We start from the raw sequence: 24128 nt of genomic DNA, 5'->3' as shown, positions 1-24128 counted from the left end.
GGAGAAAGGACACGACAAAAACATGAAGGCCTCGGTCAGCTGATGCATTGAGAGATTTTCTTGGGTGCCTGTTGAGAGTGCAGACCGTGGGGGAGTGGGGCTCACTGAGAAGAACATGGCAAGGACTGCCACACATTATCTTCCCGGACTCACAAGGAAGTCCTGACTTTCACAAATCTATCCTGTATCACACAAGCATAGCTTGCAGAGATTGAGAATCCCAAGCAGAATGTAGATGTCACAGTGTACCATCACACTGAGTCTTCATGAGTCTTTTTGCTTCTAGTTGGGTGTGTACATGACAGTATGGTTTTGACATGTCTCATACGGTGTCACCACATAAGAATGCAACTGCAGCATGACAATGTGTTGTAATGCAGTTAGTTGGTCCTCCAAGATTAGGACACGCTGTAACATGAGTGTGTTGGAGAAGGGGAAAAGAGTGACAACAGTCTTGGCTGAATGCAGTGTGACCTCTCTGTTGTAGCCCCATGCTAAGTGCAGGTGTGCACCTTGTGTAGAACAAACTAAATTTCTTCTTCAAAAAATGTCCCTTACAGCTGTCCTGCTGTCATTGACACTGATTACATGACACTCCTTTAACCCTATCTCCTCATAGCTGTCAGAAAGAAAGATCCTACAGGACCATTTCTTGGTCTAATCCAGGGGTGGGCGAAATATGGCCCGTGGGCCGAGGCCATTCTATCTGGCCTGCAGGGCCCCTAAAAAATGTAGAAAATTAATATTTCTCTGTCCTTGGTTTCTGGACACGAACCAAGGGCAGTAGGACCCAGGGGAAGCCTGGCGGGCTCCAACAACAGCAGCCCACCTGGCCCCACCCCTCAGCCAGAAGCCCCAGCCACAGTTTCTGGGCTGGGAGCACGTGGCTGCCTCGGTGAGGGAAGCTCAGGTAAGTGGGGGGAGGGGGGACCCTGGGCAAGGAAGGAGTGTTGGGGGGGGGGGAAGAAGCGGCCCCTCCCTGCCCCACGCCCAGTGCCCTGCACTGCAGCAGGTTGCAGCCCATGTGGGGCTGCCCGTGCCCACTCCAGACAGCCTCATGCAGGCTGTGAGCAGCAGGGGTGGGGCGGGGGGCAGGGCAGGGGAGGGGCCTCTTCCCCCCCTCCCTCCCCGTGCTCAGCTTTTCCCTGGACTCCTTCCCTGCACAGGGAAAAGCAGCCCCTCGCCTACACCATGGCCAGCGCCCTGCGCTGCAGCCACCTGCAGCCCACATGAGGCTGCTGGTGCCTGCTCCAGACAGCTCCGCGTGGGCTGCAAGCGCCTGCAGTGTGGGGCGCTGGCCATGGTGTAGGCGAGGGGCTGCTTTTCCTCGCGCTCAGCACCAGCTTCTTCCCTGCTGGTGAGCAGGGGGTCGGGGATGTGTGCTGCCTCCCACCTGTACCGCAGGGCTGGGGGGCACTGGGTGTGAGTGGGCGGGGAGTCAGTGGGAGCACAGGGCCCACACCGGTGTCCCAGGGCCAGTGCCAGTGGGGCCCATGGCAGGGTGGCAGGAGCGCGGGGTCCCAAGGGCTCTATGGAGCCGGGCCAGCTCCCCCCTCTCCCTGCTGGTGCAGCCCAGCCTGACTCCACAGACCCCTGCCAGTCTGTGCCCCGCTCTGGGCTCCACCGGTGCTGGCCCTGGGACATTGGTCCCAAGACACTGGGACATTGGTCCCAAGATGGTGACCGGGGGCAGGGCACCTGTCAAGGGGCGGGGCTACCCATGCGGCCCTCTACAGCCTGCCAAAACTAAGTAAGCGGCCCTCCACTCAAAATAATTGCCCATCCCTGGTCTAATCCCTAGAAAACCATGGGCAATATTCAAGTAAACCAGCTCCCAAATAAACTTACCATGGTCTACATCAAGCCTTTTATATTGCTTGAAAATAACAAACCTCCTTTATATAAGAATTGAACCTCAGTTCCACCTGTAGCCTATGACCACCACCATCCCTCAAACAGAAAACTTCAGTTCAGTTCTCAGGATTTGATTGAATTTCTTAAAAAATTAATAGTATAACTGTCACAACTGTTACCTATAGGACAAGGGTAAGCAAAATATGGCCCATGACCTAGATCCGGCCTGTCAACAGATTTTGTCTGGCCAGCACCAGGCCCATTGACCCCACCTGGCCCAGGTGCGGGGGACAGCCCGAGCCGTTGCAGGGGTGGGAGGGAAGTACTGACCTGGGCCACAACAGCTCACCAAAACTCCATAAGTGGCCCTTGGGCCCAAATAATTGCCTACTGCTGCCATAGGTCTTTTAGTGCAAGAATCTTAAAATACTGAACAATGAGTGATCTTAGCATTCCCATTTTACAGATGCCAAAATGGAAGCAAAGAAAGATGAATGGGAACAGACTTAGCTGTCTAGTAAGTGGACTGATCTTGAAAGGTGCCAAACACTTTTCTCTATTGTGGTATCTTAATTTCTGCTTGCCTCTGGAAAAAATCAAGGCACTTTTATGTAGGTGCTTTATTTAAATATCTAAGTTCCAAAATGTTTGCCTAGCTGAAGGTTCACACCGCACAGAAATGACAAAGCTGGGAAAAGTAACACTGAATGCCAGTTCTCAGTCCATTTTTATATCTACAAGACAATACTCTCAGTCACATTTTTCAATTCAGCTTGCAGTAAGACATCAGAACAGGAAATATTAGCCAACCGATTTGACACTACCGTGAAAACATCAGTAGCACTGTATATACCTTAGGGTCAGTCTAGAGACTGGCAGTAGTTTAATGTCCTTCTCTGTCTATATGCATTCATGTGCATGGTGGCTGGGAGTCCAAAAAGAGTGACAAGCTTAAGAATTTACTGGACCTCTATTAACATCTAGTAGCTGTCTTAATAACTCTAAAGTTTGCTTATGCTAAAAGTAAAAGGGGCATTCAGGCAGAATACACCTGCTTCCCTGCTGAATATTTCAAGTATGCCATGGAGATAAGAATGCATTTGTCATGCTCATGAATGTTGCAGACACTTGTGGTGTGGGGGAGGTATGAAGTATGTGCACTGATCTCCAAAGGAGTGCCTGTGGAATATTAGCAGCACAATAATTGTGCCAGGGATCAACAGTGAAAGAAATCCAAACAGATGAGAGTTTTTATGAGTCTATTTACAGATACTGAAGAAAAGGAGGATTATGAGGGGCTGCCAAAGTAACTACTTGAACAGGAAATATTTCTCAGAATTTCCTCATAAAAGCAAGTGACTGATATCACTGTTTAAAGCCAGGTTGCGTATTGATAGGAAGTCTGAAGTTTTTATCCTACAGCTGTCTCATTCCAACTCAAACCTAAAATTTAATTCACCTTTCCATTCCAATCCTGGGGTCTATGCGCAGCCCTGGGAAACTTCCATGTGCCTGTGGAAAACTAGACCTAACTTCTACAGCACAATCTCCTAGCAACTTGAAGTACTTTGATGAGACAACTGGAAATTGCACAGCAGCTAAAGCAGAGAGAGAGATTTTCCTTCTATTAAATATGAAAATGAATAATAATAATAGTGTTGAGCAGCACCAGTGTTATTTCTTAACTATTACATTCAATTTATTTTACACTATTTCTAAATTTTTAATGTGCCACAGCTTATTTGTATTAGCCATCTACACCTGCATTCTGGAGGTTGCCAGAGATTTTGGACTCGGCCAGGAAAGAGACTGTGTCCTTGGCACGCATAAAGGCAACTTGAAACTATGGGACACAGATAGCAGCTGTATTCCAATAATAGTGTTTGCATTGTTATTGTCCTGTTTCAGAGTTGATAGTCAATTGAGATTCATAGGGGAAACTAAGACATTCCCTTAAAGCTATTGTTTCAAGCTGCTGCTTGCAGACTCAGGAGAGCAAGACTGTATAGTTTATATTTGGGTTTTGTTTTGGAAAGTTTCTCTGCAACTATGAGAATTAGTAAAACAGGCCCTGAAGCACAGGGCATATAAATGAACACAGCTCTGTTAATTTCAGATTTATTTAAACTGAAAACTTGGATTGTGCGTTCCAATTCTACAGCAAGGGATAGTTTCTGTGACAAATTTTACGGCTGAAGAGTTGTGGGAAATGGGGGACCCTGAAATCTCCCACTGCATCCTCATTTCTACCTCAAACACATCTTTTCCTTCCAGAATATCACAACACAGCCCTATTAATAAACCTCTAACTGTAACTTACAGCACTGCTTGCATTTCTAACGGGGGTCCCCCCTCCCAGCTCTGGCCCACTGTATCTCAAGGTTAAGTTGTAGCACCCATGCTCTTCCAGTTCTGGACCTCTGAACAGTGACAAATTCAATTCAATTGCTTTAGGCAGGCAGAAACATTATTGCATGTGTTGATTCAATGTTCAAAATTAATCTAATAATGAAAGATTACTGGACCCCAAAGCTACAGTGATTGTAAAAAATACCAATTTATATGTTTCTTAAAGCTGTTATTCTAGGGCCCTGGGATTTGAGTTTACCTTTCTTTCATTTGCTTTTGTGCCTGCAAAACAAGTATTTTGCTCTCTTTCACCTACGTTAGGATACATGAATATTTGAAGACGCCTGCAAAGCTATGAATGAAACATCAACACTACAAAATGGAAAGCCAAGGGTTTACTTTATCTTTATATTTCTGAGTGAATATTGGGCATGCAAGCAAGAAAACGATTTCACAGGCTAGAGCTTCCATCTTGCACACAGATGCTAATGTATCCTTAGACCTGACCTGTAACATCCCCTATCAATGCGCCTCTACCCATATATGCCAGTCTTCATCTGAAGTTCCTCTTCACTGTTGCAATCCTGGGCTCTTTCTTACTCCTGACCTGCAGTGCCCCTTTTGCTTTTCCAGCCACTGGTCTGGCTACAGCAAAGCTAATGAAGCTCAGCCCTGAAGTATGACCCCCCCCTCTTAATGGTATCTAGGATACTCTCAGGGGTCTGACTAGGGTATTGCAATAGGAAGCCACTAAAATAAGCTCAGCATCCACTACCACAATAGCAAGCATGTATCCCATGCTTACACTTTACAAAAATGCAAGATGAGATCAACACATGATACTTCAGGCAGGGTAGGTAGATACCATTAACACTATTTTCTGCTGAATTCTCAGGGGATCTGAAGCTATGTTTTCAATATATTCTTTACCAGGCTGCTAGGGAGAAGGCGGGTAAGGGGATTCCATTCTAAATGAGAAAATGAGAAAACAGATAGAAGATAATGAAATGCAATCACATTTCAGCTGCCAGCTTTTCAGTGGAGACCTACAGGGATGAATATAACACACGTGGTTCAACTCCTTTAAGGATGGCCTCTGCATATACTGCTGCTTAACTTATGAGAATCAGCCTGTCAATAGGAAACACTGCAGGTGATCACTCACAAATATCAAAAGCTGCATCAGAAGCGAGAAGGATCAGAAGTCCAGAGAAATGGAAGATTCCAAAAGGGTGACTAGGGAATCATCGTGACAACTCCAAAGTAGATCCCTCTGCATGGTTGCTTGGCTTCGTGCCAGGCAGCGAGGCAATGGCTAGCGAGATGGAAATCAGCAGAAGAAGTATTCAGCTTGAGCTCAGCTGGGGAGAGCAGCATGGCTGAGGCAGAAGAGCAATAATTCTGATTGCAGAAGCTTCTCTACTTGCAGTATGGCTTTCCCATTTATTGACATCACCTCAGTTTGCTTCTGGGATGTAATAATTGGCTTGGTTCCCCATTAAAATTCTGGGTCCCAGTGCCTCCTGAACTGGTACTGCTTTCCCTGGTGGGCTGTCCTTCTAACAAGTGAACCTGCAAGTCTAAACACTTGCCCTTTTTTTAAGTCTGGCAACTGAAATCTTAATTTTAAAGCTCAGGTCAGTCTCTAAAATCTCATTTATGTTTTAGGTTTTCTATATCATATGAAGCACATAGGCCGAGTCTGCTGTGACAAAACAGTGGTGTAGCAACCACATTCCTCCCTGGTATAACTCCACTAAGGTCAATGGAGTTTACACCCACCACAGGTTGATTTGGCCCAGAGTGAGAGTAGGTCAGAAAACAGGTGCAAAGTAATAATACTGTAACTATTTGGTGTTATGAGTCACATCCATTTTCTCACCTACAATGCAGCTTTCATCTTTCTTTACTTCACAGCAAATTTTAGTTCTAAATTTTTTACCTGTTTTGGACATGTTATAGATTGATAGAAGTATTTTCCAGTCAATAGCTGTACAACATTTGTGAGGTCTCTTGTAAGGATAAATGGCACTTCTGGGCTGATGGCTGCTTGGTGTCCACAGAGTGAACTGGTGCAAGGCAGGGAGCAGCAGCGAGCCATGACAAGACTTGTGATTGCATAGCAAAATGGTCATTGGCAGCATCAAGAAGTGAGAACAGCACTGTTAGGATCACATGGTACTTGTGAAGAAGTCCAGTAACCGTGCAAATCAAGTAATAAGTGACTGGCATCTCTGCGCTACTTACTGAACCCTTCCAGAACACAAAGGAACTGAAAGAAGCTAAGCTCTCTGCAGGGCTAAAGCTTTTTCATGAGAAGGTACCTATTGGTTTTGACTCTGTGCAGCTTAGTGGAGTATGTGCTCTGTCCCTAAAACAGTAACATACAGCATAAACAAGTCAGACACGTTACTGAAATGGACCTAATTCTGTTCTCACTAACATCAACAGAAAAACTTAAGACTTGTAAAGGGCAGAATTAGGCTCATTTACTTCTTCAGGGGACTCACCATAGCAGTTCAGTTCTACCTGCGTGTTGCAGGATGAAATCGCCGTCCCACAAGAGATGGGAGCAAAGAGGACTCCACCAGGCAAAAGAAATCTAATTCTTAGAGCAAATCACTCCCATTGTTCAGTCAGAAAACAAAACCTTCTTGAGGAACGCCTATACTATGAATGAAAACAGGTCTGTTCATACATGAGTCGACTAATGCAACTTGGAAGAGCAGTGAGGATAAGGAGATTTGTGTTTTGCATAGCACACAGGGCAGTTCTAGTTCACCTTCAGGTTTCCCTTAGCTTGAACTTGTGCAGTTCACCCAAGTTAAAATCCAAGTTAATTTGTCTCTACTGCAAATTTGATCTGAATTAGCTAACTTGGCTTCACTTACCAAGTTAAGACCATGAAGTTCTTTACAGCTTGGGTACAAGCCTCACTGTGGCTTTCAACCATAATCTCCCTTTAGGAAGCAGAGTCTTCCATAGACAAGGCCCATGCACAAGATGGAATCCAGTTTGAAACTTGTCTGTTCTGGACTGCGATATGCTAGGGGGGAGTAGAGCACAACCATCCAAAGCCGCTGTAAACATGCTCTCTGTGAGGAAGGGATTCTGAGTTCCAACTTCCTGTGAAGTCAAACTTTGTACGAGCCATTTTTTTTAAGAAGTAAAATTTTCCTGGAAAACTTCTGAGCCCTATCATGCACTTCATTCTAAATGCAGCCTTCAGTCACCATTTCTGAACCTGGATTTGCCACTGATCTGCAGCAGGGCAAATTCTCCCAAGCAGGACTCTGAATTGCCATCATAAAATGTAATTTTCCATAGGTATTTCTCATCATTACTCCCTATCAAGTAGAATCTTCCAAAGTATCTTCTGCATTAACTCACTGCTCTGACTGTGCTCTGCTCAATACTCTAGGGTTAATCACAGTGTAAGTAAAATGTGAAGATTAGCTCTCAGCGAAAGGTAAAGAGGCTCTGCTCCTGTAATTTTGGACTGTGTGTAAATTGTAAATGCCAATGCGTGAAAAAAGTACAGACAGACATTCTCTAAACCCAGAGAGAGCCTGCAGGGCCAACAGTAACAAAAACCTAGGTCTGGACTGTGATCTAATGTGACACTATAGCCACCATAAGAGTAAGCCAACCCATAAGGTGTCATCTTTTAATAAAGGAAAAGACTTGATTCACCCGAGGGATACTCAAAAGGTGCTGGCAGAAGGATGGCCAGAAAGGTAGCTCAACCTGCTGGCAGGTTTCTGCGCTCAGCAGACAAAGACTCGGTTCCTCTTACTGCAAATAAGGGGAAGAGACAAAGCCAAGAGAATCCATAACTTAGTTTCTAAAAAACAAGAGGGAGAAAAGAGCAGGAAATCCTGGGGACAGGTGGCAGAATGGAGCAAGCCAACTGATCTTTAACTAAGCAAGAAATGTGTATCTCCTTTGAGGATTTTTTTTTTTAGTTTGGTATATGCATGTCAGTGCTGCCATACTGAGTTGCCTTTACAATACTTCTTGCACTTAATCTGTACCTACTGAATTGCTATCAGTCTTTGTTTCAGATGGTGTTGGCAAGCTACCAAAGTCAGATCTATTCTAATGAACTTGAATCTTTTCAGTGTACCCAAAGAATAGCTGATCAAGGAGAACTGCATGATATAATATATTTGGATTTTCAGAAAGTATTTGAAGAAGTGTCTTGCAGAAGTTTCTTGAGAAACTCAGTACTCATGAGCTTCCCAGTGAAGTTTCTCATGGATCAAATACTGTTGAAAGGACAGAAAACAAAGACTTAGGAATTACTAGTCAATTCTGTCAAGGCAAAGGTTAACTATTGGGTGCCAAAGGCGCAGAAACAAGACTGGCATTGCTTAATGTATTTATTAAATGAACAGGGGGTGAGCAGTGTACTAGCAACATCTACAGATCACCCAGAATTAGGCTGTCACACAATAAAGGCAGTTTATATAGATATTGAGAACATTCACAATTACATTAAACAGAATAAAAAAATCAGAAGAGACAGATTTTCATGCTGCAGCACATGAGGGAACCTCTAATTGCTGGCAGATATGATTATTATGTATTATTTGCATTGGTATTATTCTAGTGCCTGGTAGCCTAGTTATGGACCCGAACTCCACTGCATAAGTATTGTAGGAGAAAAATCTGTCTATATGCAGGTTATTCCATAGCTGTCCCAGAGACACAGATTCATGCACATTCCTTTGAAACAACTGGTGCTGGCTACAACTAGTAGGAAAAAAATGATAACCATGGAAAACAATAGCTTTTCATCAAAAAAAAAAAGGGGGAAAAAAACCCCTGAAACGTATTTTAAACTGTTCTGCTTCCCAGGCTGAGGCTTTTTTCCAATGAAAAAAATTACATAATGATGATGATGATAACAACAACCATCAAAATAAAATAACCAGCTCATTTTCTGTCAAAAATGGTTGTGACTAGTCCCAATACTAGTCATTTTTGGCAACAAGACACCAGTCCAGATGGACCACTTATCTGCCCATAGTGATAGAACAGTGAACTGCAGAACCTACTGGTAAGTGGCTGCTCATTACTTTATTTACTGCTAGGTAGGGATGGAAAAATGCAGGCTGACAGGCACCAGTGTCTACCCATCTCACAGTGATGCTTTCCTGTAAAGGATACAGCCACAATACTTGACAGGAGGTGTGCTCGACCTCTGGCACTGGTACAGAAAGTCATATGGGGGAAGAGCATTAGTATACATTTTGTAAATCTGTATACATGTGCTTCAACGATTGTTTTACAGATACTAAGCTCTATGCATTGGCCTGTAAAGCTGCATCTTCTCATGTTGGTTTCTGTCCACATCAATGGACTTAAGACAATTCCACCATATACCTTGGATTCAGTCAGTACTGTACAGAGAAGTACTCTTTGCTGGTGGTGATTGTTTTTGATTAATAGATATGCAGGAGAATCAATAATCCACATAGACTGTACTGTCTTGTATGGCATATGCAGTTATTTGTCCTTGGCAGCATCCTCTTTGATTACGTATCCATGGGTAATTGCTGAATCCACACAGCTAGCAGCAATTGCCTTCGGAATTTTACTGGCCCAAGGCTTCAGACCAAGATCCAGATTCAAAATAAACCATCCAAATCCAGCACTGGAGCATTCAGATAGGCAGAGACATTGACTTGCCTGTGTGCCAGATGACACTTACTGTAATCTCTGCTTTCTGGCCCTGAAACATGGACAATCAAATGACAGCACCATTAAGACTGGATGCATTTCACCCATGCTGCCTATTATTTATCCTTAAGAGGAACTGGAAGGACCATGCATTGAACAAGGAAGTCTTTGGGCAAGCTCAAATCATCAGCATTAGAGCTATAACAGCGAAGCACAATTGAGATGGACTGGCTGTCTTAGTAGGATGCCTGATATGAGATTACCTGAAAAAATTACTTTCTGGTCAGCTGAGTCAAGTAACATGCTCCTGCTCTCAAAGGGGCCAGAAACAATGCTTTAAAGGAACTATGAAGGGCAATCTAAAAGCGTCAGATATCCCTATAGTATTCCATGGACAGGCTGTATATGACAGAGCTAAATGGAGAGGAAAAACAAACAAGGGCACACACTGAAGAGAACCACATCCTGTGTGCTAGGTACAAAATGTGCCAGCGGAAAATATCAGGAGAGACCGTTCCTCTAAAGCAGCCTTCCCTGTACCTACCTGGACTGACTGGAGCTGCATCTCATTGGCCTTCAGAGCTATGCAAAGGTCCAGCTACATCACAACAAGAATGAACTGATGGATTATGATATTAATAGTAACTATAAGTAAATGGGCATGCATCTTTTGAGTACATAGCTGTGTGAGCATGTCTGTACCTGAATGTCTGCTTATTGGCAGATGCCAGAATACTCTTACATGTGTGTATTTGTTTTCACAGACCTCTATCTAGGTTTTATGCCACATGCATTGCTATGGATGTATCCACATGTGCAATTAATGCATGTGCAATTAATGTGAAGAAATAAACTCTGGAGTTTATTGCTCCTGGGTGCGCCATTTGAATGTGTGCCTGGGACCACAGCAGGTTGAGCTGGGTTGGAGAAGTCCCAGCTGGCAGGGGGCCCTAGGGGTTATTCTGCCAGCCTGGGGCTGCTCTCCCCTGACTCAATGTGCTGCGGCAGGGCTGACTAGGGTGCTCCAGTGTGGGGCTAGCTGGCAAGCAGTCCCTGCACTGAAGCACCCTCATGCCCAACCAGCCCATCCAGCATCTACATATGTGCTGCTCCAAAGTAAAAAACTCTCCAGCAGAATAGGACTTGTACTTAGTACTAGTTCTAAATACACATGGTTAAATTAAATGCATACTCTTTGAATACACCTGTTTTACCCTCTAATCTGGATCTCTCTGTATGACTACCCTATCCTTGCCATTACTTGCATTGTGACACTAGTTCAAAATGGACATTTTTTCTCTCATGTATGCCAATATAAATTAAAAGTACATCTATTCAAATCTAAGGGACTTCATGGTATAAAACAGGTGAGACTGAAATTGGACTCAAACCAAATGATCTGCTGGATGAAGCCCGAAAGTTGTTCACCTGCTTTTGTCACAGGAAAGGGGGGAACTCACTCCCACCTTCTGTTAACCAGCAGTGAAGTAGAAGACAAAAGGGCACTCATCCATTTGTGAACATTATTTTCAAATCCCCACAGAACATGTGGGCAGAAGAGGAAAAGGTGCAGAGATACCATTATTCGCATTAGCAGATAGTTTGTGCAAGGGCTCAGTACTTTGAATAGTTATTGGGTTCAAAACAGAGATAACTGGGTGAAATCTAATACCCTGTCTTACACAGGGGGCACACCATATGAGCTAGCAGTCATAGGATCATAGGAAAATAGGGCTGGAAGGGACCTCCACGAGGTCATCTAGTGCAGTCCCCTGCTCAAGGCAGGACTATCCCTGACTGTCCCAGTCAAGTGTCTGTTGCTGAGATGGTGTCTCAGCTATCTCATAGTCCTTCCTGGCCATGGGTGTCTGCTGCCTTGAGTCAGGTGGGGCATGTACCCCCCCCGACACCAGTCAGCAACCAGGGGGGTTCCCCCACAGCTGATCTCACCATGAAAGTGGCTGCGCCGCTTCCGGAAGCCCAGTGGCTTTTGCTGGTGGCCCCAGCTCCCCGGCTGGTGCTTGCAGTGGAGGCACTGGTGCTCCCGTCTGCCCCCTGCCCACTGGCTAAACAGGTACTGCGGCCTGGCAGGGGGTGCACCGGCGCTCTCAGGGGTGCACATGCACCCCCTATGCGTTGCCTCTGTTCCTGGCATTAAGCTCTATGAATATAGCAGTGTCATGCGGTATGATGTCACGTTGATACAAGCTACATGAAATTGGTGGTTTGATAATAAGATAGTAAGACCTGGCTAGAGATAGCTGTTGTGTGAGAGAAGAAAAACCAGAAATTTCAAAAAGGGAAAAATCATGATACCTAGCCAATAGCCAGATACTCCTCAAAACATGAAATTCTACATGGACACGAAGGGCTACAAACTTGTTCTGAAGCAGATCAAGTACTGAGCAAGCTTCCCTTCTGTGCCTGTCCATTCTTGTTGGTCTGAGCACTCCTTGTTATTCCAGCACCAAGCCCCCGCACAGCTCTTGTAAATGCATTTTAGTCCTAAGTCGCTCTGGCTAGTACATCCCAGTAAAGGTGTTCTACAGTGTGGAAATTCTGCAATGCACACAAACTGTTCACAAAATCCTGGGAGGAGTCAAGTAAAACAGGCCTAATTAAAGTTTAAACCCAGGGATCCAGTGATGAAGGCAAATGTAATGTAATGCTGGCCTATCACCTAGTCACCAGGAGTCTTTGCTCTTCCTTCACTTTAACGTCCATTAACTCATTTTGGCCTCTTCTGCTGCCAAGATCCTAGATGTTGGTTCCTCCTCCACCTACTGGATTTGCATCTCCACAATAAATGCACCACATTTTTCTTTCTTTCCTTGATCTTCAACCCTTTCTGCACAGCCTTTTCTGCGCTGTTCATCTCCTGGTTCTTCTACTCTATCACTGCCCGTGACAGATACTAAAAGTGCCTTTCCTCTTCTCTCACACATGACTGGATGACTGGGAACTCATGTGAGCCTCTTGTTCTACCTCCTTCTGACTATTCTGTGCAGCCAGAGGGAAACAATGGTGGTATCAGACCCTCATATGAGTGGTTGGCAATCTAGGTGTAGTAAATTCCTGCTGAGTTACAATAATTTCCCTCAGCTTTTCCACAGGTTGATAGCAGGGAGAAGAGTAGAAGTCATAGCACTACAAGGACCCCCAATTACCCTGACACTGGACTAGGGACTTGATCCCCCTTGGGGTGCTAACTATGGAAGTCACCTAAAAAGAGCTGCCTGATCTGCTGAAGAAGGGAACCTGCCACCCCTCCTTATTGGGCAGACTGTGTGCCCCTCTCTCCAGATAAAGGAGGCTCCATCCACCCATTTGTGCATCTGTTTGTGGCTGACACCATCTCAACCAAGCCACAATGGGGTGTCAGCAGTGAAAACAGAGACCTAGAAGAGAGCGGTGATGCTGGGTTGTCCCTATCAGCAGCAATCAAAGGTAAGAGGAATGGAATAGTTCAAACCTCTCAACTCCTGAAGAAGCACCTCACTGGTCTGAAAGGCCGGTGTGATGGCACCCTTTTTCTTCTTGCCCATATAACATGTACAAGAAGGACAGACAGGCAAGGGCTATCTGGCTTCTCTTCCCATCTCAGGGAGTCTTTACAGTGGAGGAAATGGCCTCTTGGAACTTCTCCATGCAGCTAGAACTGCCAGCAGCATGTGCAGCAGGCTGGGGAGAGGCAATGAAGCCTTTGTGTTCTTTCTGTGACCCTCTGGCTGAGTCCTTTTCATCTCCAACTGCCCACCTCAATTCCTGGATTGTAAACTCTGACACATGTCTTGGGTATAGGTTCAAATCGTGCCTAACCTAACACAAACAAGAATTATTCTTTTTTAGGGATTATTAGGGTGGCAGAAAGGTATCTGGGCTCAGCAACAGGGAGCCTGCTGGCTGAACCACCTGAACAAAACCATGAGGGACTAGCTGGGAGGAAGACAAAAAACAAACTCATTAACCAGATGTGGGCATTTTATCTATGCATTACCAATCTGACTGCTACTTATTAGTTTATCTGGTCTGGTAGAAGCATGACAGCACCGTGATTAAGGTACCTTATTACAGATCCAGAGGCATGAGCTGCAGACTTGTGCTGTTGGCCACACACAGGCAATCCTATTCTATCTGGTCATTTGGGGTGGAGGGGTCAAAGCCACATCACTGCCAGTGCTGGTGATTATAGAAACTAGTAGGCTTTAGTCACGGCTGCTCACTGGGTTGCTAGGTTCAGAACAGTCCTCTGATCTTCCATTAATTTAAGTTGTGAATTTTCCAGAGATTTTCAGTGCTTCGGTACTACCTGGTATGGAGCTTGAGCTGTTTTATGCTGACAGCTCAGTGATGATAAGTATCACCTGCTGACAAATCAAGATGTTCCTGATTTGTTGTGGCTCTAACTGTGGCATGGGAAGAAACAGCCTCCTGCTATTTAACAGTAGTAAAGCATTCTCATGCCATGATCTTAAAATACACACACACTGGGTCTGTTCTTCTCCATCAGTGTCATCTAAACCTCAAGCTGGGAATGAGAGAATTACTCAGGGCAAGTAATGCAATAAAGTCTAGGTCTTAAAAACACAAGGCTCCATCTAACAGCCTCTCCAGAGACCCCTGATTTGCTTAAAGGGCTCTGCTTTGTAAGTCAGTGTTGGCGTGACTCCTTGAGGAATTCTCTGTGACCTTGGAGGCTTTCACACAAGGATTCCAGCAGTGATGACTTACAGCCTTCTCTGTATTCAGGCCCAGAAAACAAAAAACATTTATTTTCTGAGGAAGCTCAAACTTGTATTAATAGCTAAGCTCTGGAACAAATAAAATTCCCTTGCTCTTGTTATAGTTGAAGCATCTTGGATCACATAATGTGTAACTGCACCTGTTGGTGTCTTCTTTTTGTACGATCCACAAAATAGGCTGTGCCCAAATTTTATTCAAGTAGGCACTCATTCATGCATACAGATCTGCCCAGATGCCAGTTCAGATGCCCAAGAGAAGAACTCAGATTACTTTTATTAAAGGATCGTGTATAAAAGTCACATCTTGGAGCAAAAGTCAGTGGTAAGACTCTCATAGACAGCAGAGGCACAGGAAAAGGTTGAATACATGGGCAGATGGACTCAGATAAAGATACTGCAAGTGACGACTGAGAGTCAGGGTGCCTTTGCAGCTCTGCTATTGACTTGCTGGTTGACCTTGGGCAAATCACTTTCTCTGACTCACTGTATCTGTCTGCAACTTGGGATGATAATTTTGCTACATACTTACCTCATAGACATGTTGTGCAGCTCCATTAATAAGTATATGTGAAGTGTTTGGTGATTCTTGGATGAAAGAGGTCAAGAATGGCAAAGTATTATTTTACAACCAAAACATAGCAATCATAACTCCCCTGCTGTACCGCTGGCTTTTAACAAAGCTTTGTAGGAACCAATAACATTAATCAATGTAGTGCCATAAGGAGCAGGGGACAAAAGAGGGAAGGATTGTGAGATATACAAGGAGAGCTGAAGAGACAGCCATGCATGACGTTCTTTTCATTTCTTTTGAATTCCCTTCCATCTCAGCATTAGGAGGAGGTGCGGGGATAACAGCAAAGATGTCAACAAAACAAAACAAAAATCAAAACTGATGATATTAATAAGGCCTCTGAGGCTCGAGCACTGCACAAAAGGGGGATCAGAAAACAGCTAGGCTCTAAAAGGCACAGATGACACCGAAACAGGGTGAGAGCGAGAATATAGGAGGGCAAAGAATAAAAGTTGATCCATCTAAAGGAGGAGGAAAATGGGGAGGGGAAGGAGAGTTTGGTTTGGTTTGGTTTTTTTTCTGTTTGTTTTCAAAAAGGATCTCACACCTGATATTCCTCGTTCCATCCATTTCGGTTCACCAAGGGCAATGAAGAAATTCTCCTGCCTTTCGTATTCCTCCTCATCTACTATTTTAACCCTTACGGTCTTCCTGTAGGGACAACAAGAAAGACAACCGTGTACAGTGGGTTGGCTGGTTGGAGCGGACGCAGCAGCACCACACGTTTCTCACATGCAGCCCATTCCCGCCACTGCCTCCAGCGGCGTTTCTTTTGTGTGTTTTATATGGCGCATCGGTCGTAGTTGGTCTTTGGGTGAGTGGGAGAGTGTTAGAGAAGGAAGATGGGGATTGGCAAGGGAGTGAAGGGGAGAGGAGGGAGGTTTGGACCTTGCTGATGGTTAGTGGGAGGTGACTTATGCAGCACATTTAGTTTAGTGTCACATGGTAAAAATGCAAACATTGACAAGTCAGAAATAAATGAGAGCAAGACTGAGCAACAAATATATGCAACACATTTTAGCTGAAAGGCCAATTGCTTCTCCTACCCTCTCATAATTAATATGTTAGAGCTAGAAGATGAGTAGGGGAGAGAGAGAGAGAGGGGGACATGCATACAAACACATACACACTTATGGAGGCTTTCTATTCAGGCTACAGCTCTTATTCAACTTTGAGGGGGTTGTTTTTATACCTCTCTTTTTAAACTGAAAAAAATATCAGTATCCTATGACTATGCTGCTTGTTTTCCCTGACTTGGTTATTTCCGGATGGAGATTTCAGTTTGATGTGGAAATAGGCTTTGCCACTGCTTGGAAAGACAGAGCCAACATAAAACATCCTTCAGGCTGAAACACCTGAGCCACTAAATTAGAGTTGCTTCTTCTCCCCCTCCTTCCCAGCTATGTACGAGGAGCACTGTGTGCTGTGTCTACCACTACTGCAATGCGTAAAGCTGCTGTGGAAGAGCAAAAGAACTTAGAAATGGTGCGTGTCGACTCTCTCTTCTGTCCTGACAATGCTTATGCCCTGAGTTGGTTTGTGATAAGCTTGTGAAGGTTGACAGACTTACAGAACACTCTTACGAAATTACCACAAGCTACTTGAGTGTGGGCCTTGACTTTACATTAGTATGGGTCAGATAAGCATCCTGCCACAGCTGTGAAGGGGCCGACAGCTCTTTTAGGTATCTGTGTGTGTTTTGTGTAGATGTTTTTCTAGGGAAGTTTCATGGCTGGGCATCAGGATCAGTCCTACTAGGATCACCACCCAGTGGGGGCAACTGAAAACCCCAACATGCACTATTACAGTAACCTGGGGGTACCAATATGATTTCTCTCCCCCAACATAGAGATACATGCCCTTCCACTCCCACACACAGTTTTCCCCCGCTCTCTCTCATCCACTTCCCAAGATTACCCTCCTCCCAAATGTAGGGTCCCATCCCATTGATTCCCCTAGGTACCATGTGACAAATTTGTGCGTGCACAGCAGTGTTAAGGACAGAGCGGTTGGAAACAAAAAGAAATAACAGAAAAAAGGGAGAAAAAAAAAAGGAGGAGGAGGAGGAAGGAGAAGAAAGAGAAGAGGAAAGAAGAATGTTAATGTTAGTCTGGAGGACCAGTACTACACCTTTCTGTAAACTCATATCCACCATGCGTGGGCTCATCAGCTCAATGAAGAAATTCTTGTTTTTCTCATACTCCTCATCATCAATTACCTTGATGTGAACTGTTTTGCTGTGGATGGAAAAATAATAAGTGTCATAAGGGGGAAGAGGGGACAGGAAAGCAGGGGTGGAAGAAGGTAAGAGAAACTGAACAGGAAAATTAGACAGTCAAAGTTTACTCACCCATGGAACAGGATTAAAGTGGCCCTGCAGAGAGCCCCCATGTCCCTTCCTGTGCATTTGTATTGGCAGAATTTCTATTTTAACCAATATAGCAACTTTACTAATATAAGTACCTAGGTGTCCCTTGCAAAATGCATGTATGGGTCCACAAGCATGCATTTACCTATGCAAAACAGGTAAGTGCAAAGCAACTGGTAATTAAGCCCAGCTTGTGTACATAAATGCATGGTATGCCCACAGGGTGACTCTTGGTGCTCACACACACACACACACACACACGCTCAACACAGGCACCACATTTGCTCAGATATGGGGAAGTTTTGTCTGAACAGTCTTCAGACAAGTAAGTCTGAAGATGAATGAACAAATCAGTTCCTCTCCACCTAGGAATATAGTGAAACCCTTATTTCTGATCGCTTCACGTTAAAGGAAAGCATGCCATGGAGTAATCTCACTCCCACTGGAAAATCTGCTTCTGCTGGCTATAGTGAGTTGTAGCAGGTGCCCACTAGATGAATTATGGGGCAAAGCCTGACATCGTTACTCAGGCAAAACTCTCAATTATTCCACTGGGATTTTAATAAAATCAAGATGAAAGGATCTGCTTCTATATATGTTCCTTATTTCTAGCCAGAAAATGCCTTCAGCAGGTGTCCCTTCATTTCCCCTCCTACACACATGCACGTGGCAATCCAAGTCTGAGTGCCTTGATGACTTTGCCAATGGTATTGTTTTCCCTTCAGTTACTGTCACTCTTGATCACCTCAGGCTGTAAATTACAGTCTGCACTTAGTTTCCTTTTGTGTTGATTGAAGGCTATACACAGTCTGAGTGTAAAAGGGAGTTCACACGCTCATACACTGGGGCATTCTCAGGCACATTTTAATGCAGAGAAGTTTGTGTGTGCATCGACATTCCTGTGTATTTATATACTGTATAAGCTCACGTCTGCGCATACATTCTAAACACATCCATATGTGTTCATTTCAGGGCTCTCAAACAGTGCAGAGGGGCTAAAAGACATTCATTTGTGAGCAGGAGTCGCAAGAAAAATCTCAACTCCACATGACATTTCTGAAACAAAAAAGCTTGTGGCAAATACAACGCATTCCTCTAGCCCTAAGCCTCAGAAACAAGCCAGCTATCCAACCTACCACATAATGGACACAAGCTTTTCGTGCAGTCCTTCAACAATAACCTCTACACCCTGCATTCACAAATGGCATGTGGCATATTTAATGTATCTATGAACAGAAAGCAGCAGAAGAACAGTTTGAGAACTATCCCTTCAAGTGGCTCTTCAAATAGTTTTAGGTGCCCACAGTTCCCCCACATATAACATGATGCTGCTAACACCTCGCTCACAGCTAACATATTGGGAAGTTTCATTCAAGAATGGCTGTCAGGAGCACTCAGACCCTTGATGGAAAGCATTAGAGAGGCAGATGTTTCACTACACTGCGGCTTCTTGGGGCAAAGACTGAATTTGATGTTTGTGCAGTACAAGCATCCTATCAGCACTCCACTGTCATCATCCTCAGATGTGCTAGAGACAATGATTTACCCTACAAACATGCACAGCACAAACAGCGTCAGCTGCATTTGGATATCTTCACTACCAGTTTGGCACTTGACTTCCATTCCTTAACTGGGATAGAAGGAATCTTTGACCTTGTTCTTACAAGGGGTTTTCCTCATGTCCCTGGGCCTGGTGACAGCTCTATACAGAACTATTATTTCATTGTCTCTGAATAGTATAGAGGCATGGCTTCTTCCATGCAATTCACTGATTGCAATGGGATGTGCGCATGCTGACTGGGTTATAAGATCAAGATTGGTCTTAAGCCATTTTGAGAAACATTCAAGAAATTACTGAGGAGAAGGAAAAAACCAAGAGACTTGGTGCACTATTTCCAAGGAATTGCCACTATCCACTCACTTCTTAACTTCCACGTTATAAATAGTTTAGTATTTTACACAGCCAAATTATTTCAAACAGCAGGCACTAAATTTACTTCAGCACCTTAGGGCTCCTATACATGTGCAGGGAGCCTGCTACAGCGCGCTGTAATTTCAGCACCTCGGAGCAGACTTGATTAATCGAGTCTGCTGGAGCGTGGAAATCAACACACTCCAGCAGCCTCCCACGTCACATGTATCAATGTCCTCGTGCTGAAAAATGGCAGTGGGGTGCTTTAAACTAAAACTCATTTGATGAGCTTTAGTTCAAAGTGCCCCCCCCACCCCCCCCCATTTTTCAGCATGGGGATGCTGATACATGTGATGCTCTGGGCTCTTTTAGTTAGTGTGCTTCTTAGAGCTGTGCTAATTAACGCCCCCCACCACCCCCATGCCTCCTGGAGCATGTGTATAAATGCCCTTAAAGTCTAAGAGTGCTTCAGAGAGAAAAGAGCTCTAGGCTTGAGCCCCAGTGTTGCTGTAACCCAAATCACTTGGCTGATGCCTCTGGCAATGTGCATAACGCCGTCATCAAATGCCTGGCTATGGCTAAGAATAAAAAGAACAATTCTCGTGATACACCTTGCCAACAACCAGGCCAGGATTAAAGGATTAATGCAGAAAGTACTGAGCCATGCCTGTTGGGTAATGACTCAGCAAAATACTGCACTTATATGTAACTCGGGAAAAGAGTATTTGCAAGTTACACAGTGCTGTATCTTGTGGGAGGGATTCTTCTGGAACCCTGCAGTGACCATTTTACACCATGAAGCTTGCATATTTGCAGGCATCATTAATGATCATAAAATTACCCAGTACTGCAAAATTCCAGTTGTGCTATTAACCTCATTAATCTCCCCCAAAATAGGCTGTACAGACTAAATGCATTATAAGAAGCAATTCCTTTGCTTGGTTCTTATTTCAATCTAGGCCTCTTGGTCATCTGTACCTTCCATTCTTTGGGATAAGGGAAAAGTAAAGAGTGATCAGCTTTCCCCATGACCTTCACCCTTATAAATATGCATAAGGAAATACCTCTCAGTCTTCTCCTTTGTATGCTAAACATTCCACATTTTTGCAAGCATTTGTTGTATCAAAATTCTGTATTAAAGCTACCTATCCTCATCTCCCTTTTTTGAACCTTTTCCAATGATTCAGTTTCAAGGAGACTGGATTTTCAGCAATAACCGGTGAAACAGTCTGTACTGTGCTAAGACTTCTTCACAAGGATTTTGATGCATTTCCTTCTGTATTGCTTTGGAAGTGTAAAGCAGCATATGGAGTCTACACAAGTTGACTGATTTCTTTTTTGAAATGAATGTTGACTGAGGTCCCAACAGTTTAGAAAAGTTTGATCTATTCTCTGGGTGCGTCTACACACACATTAATGCACCATAGTTACCATGCATTAAGTTTACTACTTGCATAACCAAGTACTAAATCAATAGGCAGTAACTGGTGCTACTACGCAGTAGCGCCGGCACGTGGGTTTTTACAGACATTAACTGTGCAATAGCCTAATAGTACTGCACAGTAGCGTAATAGCATGAGTTTTGCCCAGCATGCTACTGCATACTGTTATTAGGCTACTGCACAGTTAGCACCTGGTATAGACAAACCCTCTGACTTACATCTATTTCTTACCTGTCTCTATGATTTCTTTCTCTCTCACAGCACAGACCAAGTAGGGGATTTTCAAACCAGTCAGTGCTGGACTCTCAGCCTGCTTTTAGAAATTGCAGGTACACTGGTAGTTTTAGCACTGCCAATGTGTTTCCATTCCAGTGGGCCTTTTACAGCTACTTGCCATTTTTCAAGATGGAAATTATCCATGTTTTTTTCTCAAAATATTTTGTGGAGAAAAAAAAAAAAAAATCAGTAAAATGATCCAAGTGTAAAAAGTTTGTCATTATAAGGCATTTTCTATTATCTCATTTTGAACAGCCCCAGTGCTTCAGTGGCCAGAGTTAGAAGTCTGAAATCTGCCAAGGACACAGTGCTGCTTCACTGATGCTTCACCATTGGGTGCACAGGACTAATCTATTTGGATTTCTCCAAGTTTAAATTTTATGCCTGCAAACTGATTCTTTAATATAACAGATTTTTACACACAACTTTTTCCCATTCCTCTGGTACAATGTATGCATACTTTAGCAAGGTAGACTTTCTCCTTTAATACTAAAGTTCATGTGGAATGTGGTCTCTGGAGGGCAGCTGTGGAGTGCCTGATTTTATAGGACCTATTCATCTGCACAAGGGATACTCAAAATTGTGCACTCAAGGAAGCAATGACTCACTGAGTGCACATTTTGTTAAGTACAGAGTATTCTATTATGGCCTAGAAAATAACTCCACAGGAATGGGATTGCTTTATGGGTTCTTGTCCTTTAAAAAGCTGAAGAAGAAATATCTATGAAATTCCATATAGAAAATATTTTTTTAAACTTATTTTAAACATATTTAAAAAAAATAAATAAATAAATATTATTTAACATTTATTTGAAACAGCAAGCTTAAAATTGCTTGAGCAACCTTTACTTTGCCCCCTATATGCATTACAATAGACCATATGTGGCCATATACTACAATCCAATGGAGAACTGTATTTTTCTTCTGCATGTGGATGCAGCATCTTCTACTGCCATGCTCTGCTTTGTGTACCCTGGCAAACAGGTGATGAACTTGTTTCTATACAATATTGACAGTGAATGGGAAAAACTCCTGCTGCATGGCCTTGCCTCATTTGCTGTGCATCCTACAAGAGGCCCTTGACATGGACACAGAGTGTTTGAAAACTGCAAAGCGTTATTTGAAAAACGATGTAATTCTATAACTAAAGACTGTATTGTAATGTAGTGGAGGCAGAATGAAGGTAACTTTAATTGGGGATTCCTGAGTTTTGGATAGGATTTTTTGGAACCTGCACATTCTTTGAATTATCTGTATGAATCATTTATGATGTATTTGATATGTGTATGACCCACAAATCTGCATGCACAAATGTGATATACTAATACAAGCGGCACAGAGAAAGAGCTATGGCAAGGGTGTGAGTGAAGATTTTGAAGCGGTACAAAGAAGGTTATATTGGTTCACATTCATGGATGGCTCTAACTCAAGGCAGCACATATGGTAATAAAGAGTGAGCAGTGACCAGTCAGATTTTAAGAGATGTGAGATTAAGAATGATCATGGGGAAGTATAATCTTCCCCATGCTAATGAAGACTAACTATGCCTGACTAACCTTGTTTCCTTTTATGACCAGGCCACCAAGTCCTTGGATGCGGGTGTTGAGGTGGATGTTGTCTACCTCGACTTTTGGAAGGCTTTTGACACTGTTCCTCACCCCATTCTCATAAAAAAAGTAGGTGACTGCGGCACTGATGCCTACACAGTCAGATGGGTGGCAAATTGGCTCGATGGTTGCACCCAGAGAGTGGTAGTGGACAGGCTGTTTTCAACCTGGAGGGATGTGGGCAGTGGAGTTCCCCGGGGCTCAGTCCTCGGGCCTGTGCTATTCAACATCTTTATCAGCAACTTGCAGGTGGGCGTGGAAAGCACACTGTCCAAATTTGCTGATGACACAAAGATGTGGGGAGAAGTGGGCACACCGGAGGGGAGGGACAAAATCCAACTAGATCTAGACAGGTTACAGACGTGGGCGGATGAGAATAGAAAGGAATTCAACGCAGACAAGTGCAAGGAGCTGCATCTAGGGCAGGGGTGGGCAAAATATGGCCCATGGGCCGAGGCCATTCTATCCAGCCCGCGGGGCCCCTAAAAAAATATAGAAAATGAATATTTCTCTGCCTCTGGTTCCTGTCAAAAATGACAGGAACCAAGGGCAGTAGGACCCAGGGGAAGCCCGGTGGGCTCCAACAACAGCAGGGCCGCCTGACCCCGCCCCCCAGCCAGGGTTTTTGGGCTGGGAGCACGTGACTGCCCCGGCATGGGAAGCTCAGGTAAGGGAGGGGGGACCACGGGCAAGGAAGGAGCGTGGCGGGGCAGGGGGGAAGCGGCTCCTCCTCGTCCCATGCCTAGTGCCCCGCACTGCAGCTGCTTGCTGCACGTGGGGCTGCCTGTGCCTGCTCTGGACAGCCCCACATGGGCTGTGAGCAGCTGCAACGTGGGGCACCGGGCGTGGGAGGGGCTGCTTGCCGCCCCCCCCCCCATGCTCAGCTTTTCCCTAGGCTCCTTCCCTGCGCGGAGAAAAGAGGCCCCTTGCCCGCCCCATGGCCAGCACCCTGCGCTGCAGCCACCTGCAGCCCGCATGAGGCTGCCTGTGCCTGCTCCAGACAGCCCCGCATGGGCTGCGAGCACCTGCAGTAGAGGGTGCCAGCCATGGGGCAGGTGAGGGGCCACATTTCCTTACGCTCAGCACCAGATTCTTCCCTGCTGGTGAGCAGGGGGTCGGGGCTGTGCACTGCCCCCCACCTGCACTGTGGGGCTGGGGGACACTGGGTGTGAGCAGGCAGGGAGCCAGTGGGAGCATGGGGCCCACACCAGTGTCCCGGGGCCAGTGCCAGTGGGGCCAGAGCAGGGTGGCAGCTAGTGCAGGGTCCCAGCTGGCAGGGGCTCTATGGAGCCGGGCCAGCTCTCCCCTACCTGCTGGGGCAG

At 44.8% G+C, this 24128-nt stretch overlaps 1 protein-coding gene across 6 annotated transcripts in view; it reads right to left on the bottom strand.

Annotated features, from left to right (window-relative positions):
• SLC8A3 (solute carrier family 8 member A3) overlaps window positions 1–24128 on the bottom strand; it is a 208956-nt gene that overhangs the window by 25943 nt on the left and 158885 nt on the right. For 3 of the 6 annotated variants that reach the window (XM_006025176.2, XM_006025177.2, XM_006025180.2), the window contains exon 4: window positions 15749–15852. The exons of 1 other annotated variant lie outside the window; for it this stretch is intronic. In XM_006025176.2, coding sequence (XP_006025238.1) covers window positions 15749–15852 — 104 coding nt within the window. Of the gene's footprint in view, window positions 1–15748; window positions 15853–17331; window positions 17439–24128 lie in introns of all 6 variants that reach the window. 2 more of the 6 variants (XM_025205983.1, XM_006025175.2) reach the window with 1 other exon arrangement.

The sequence above is a fragment of the Alligator sinensis genome, unplaced genomic scaffold, assembly GCF_000455745.1.
Source record: "Alligator sinensis unplaced genomic scaffold, ASM45574v1 scaffold768_3, whole genome shotgun sequence".
NCBI lineage: Eukaryota > Metazoa > Chordata > Crocodylia > Alligatoridae > Alligator > Alligator sinensis.
This window is presented reverse-complemented; position numbering and strand designations above follow the sequence as displayed.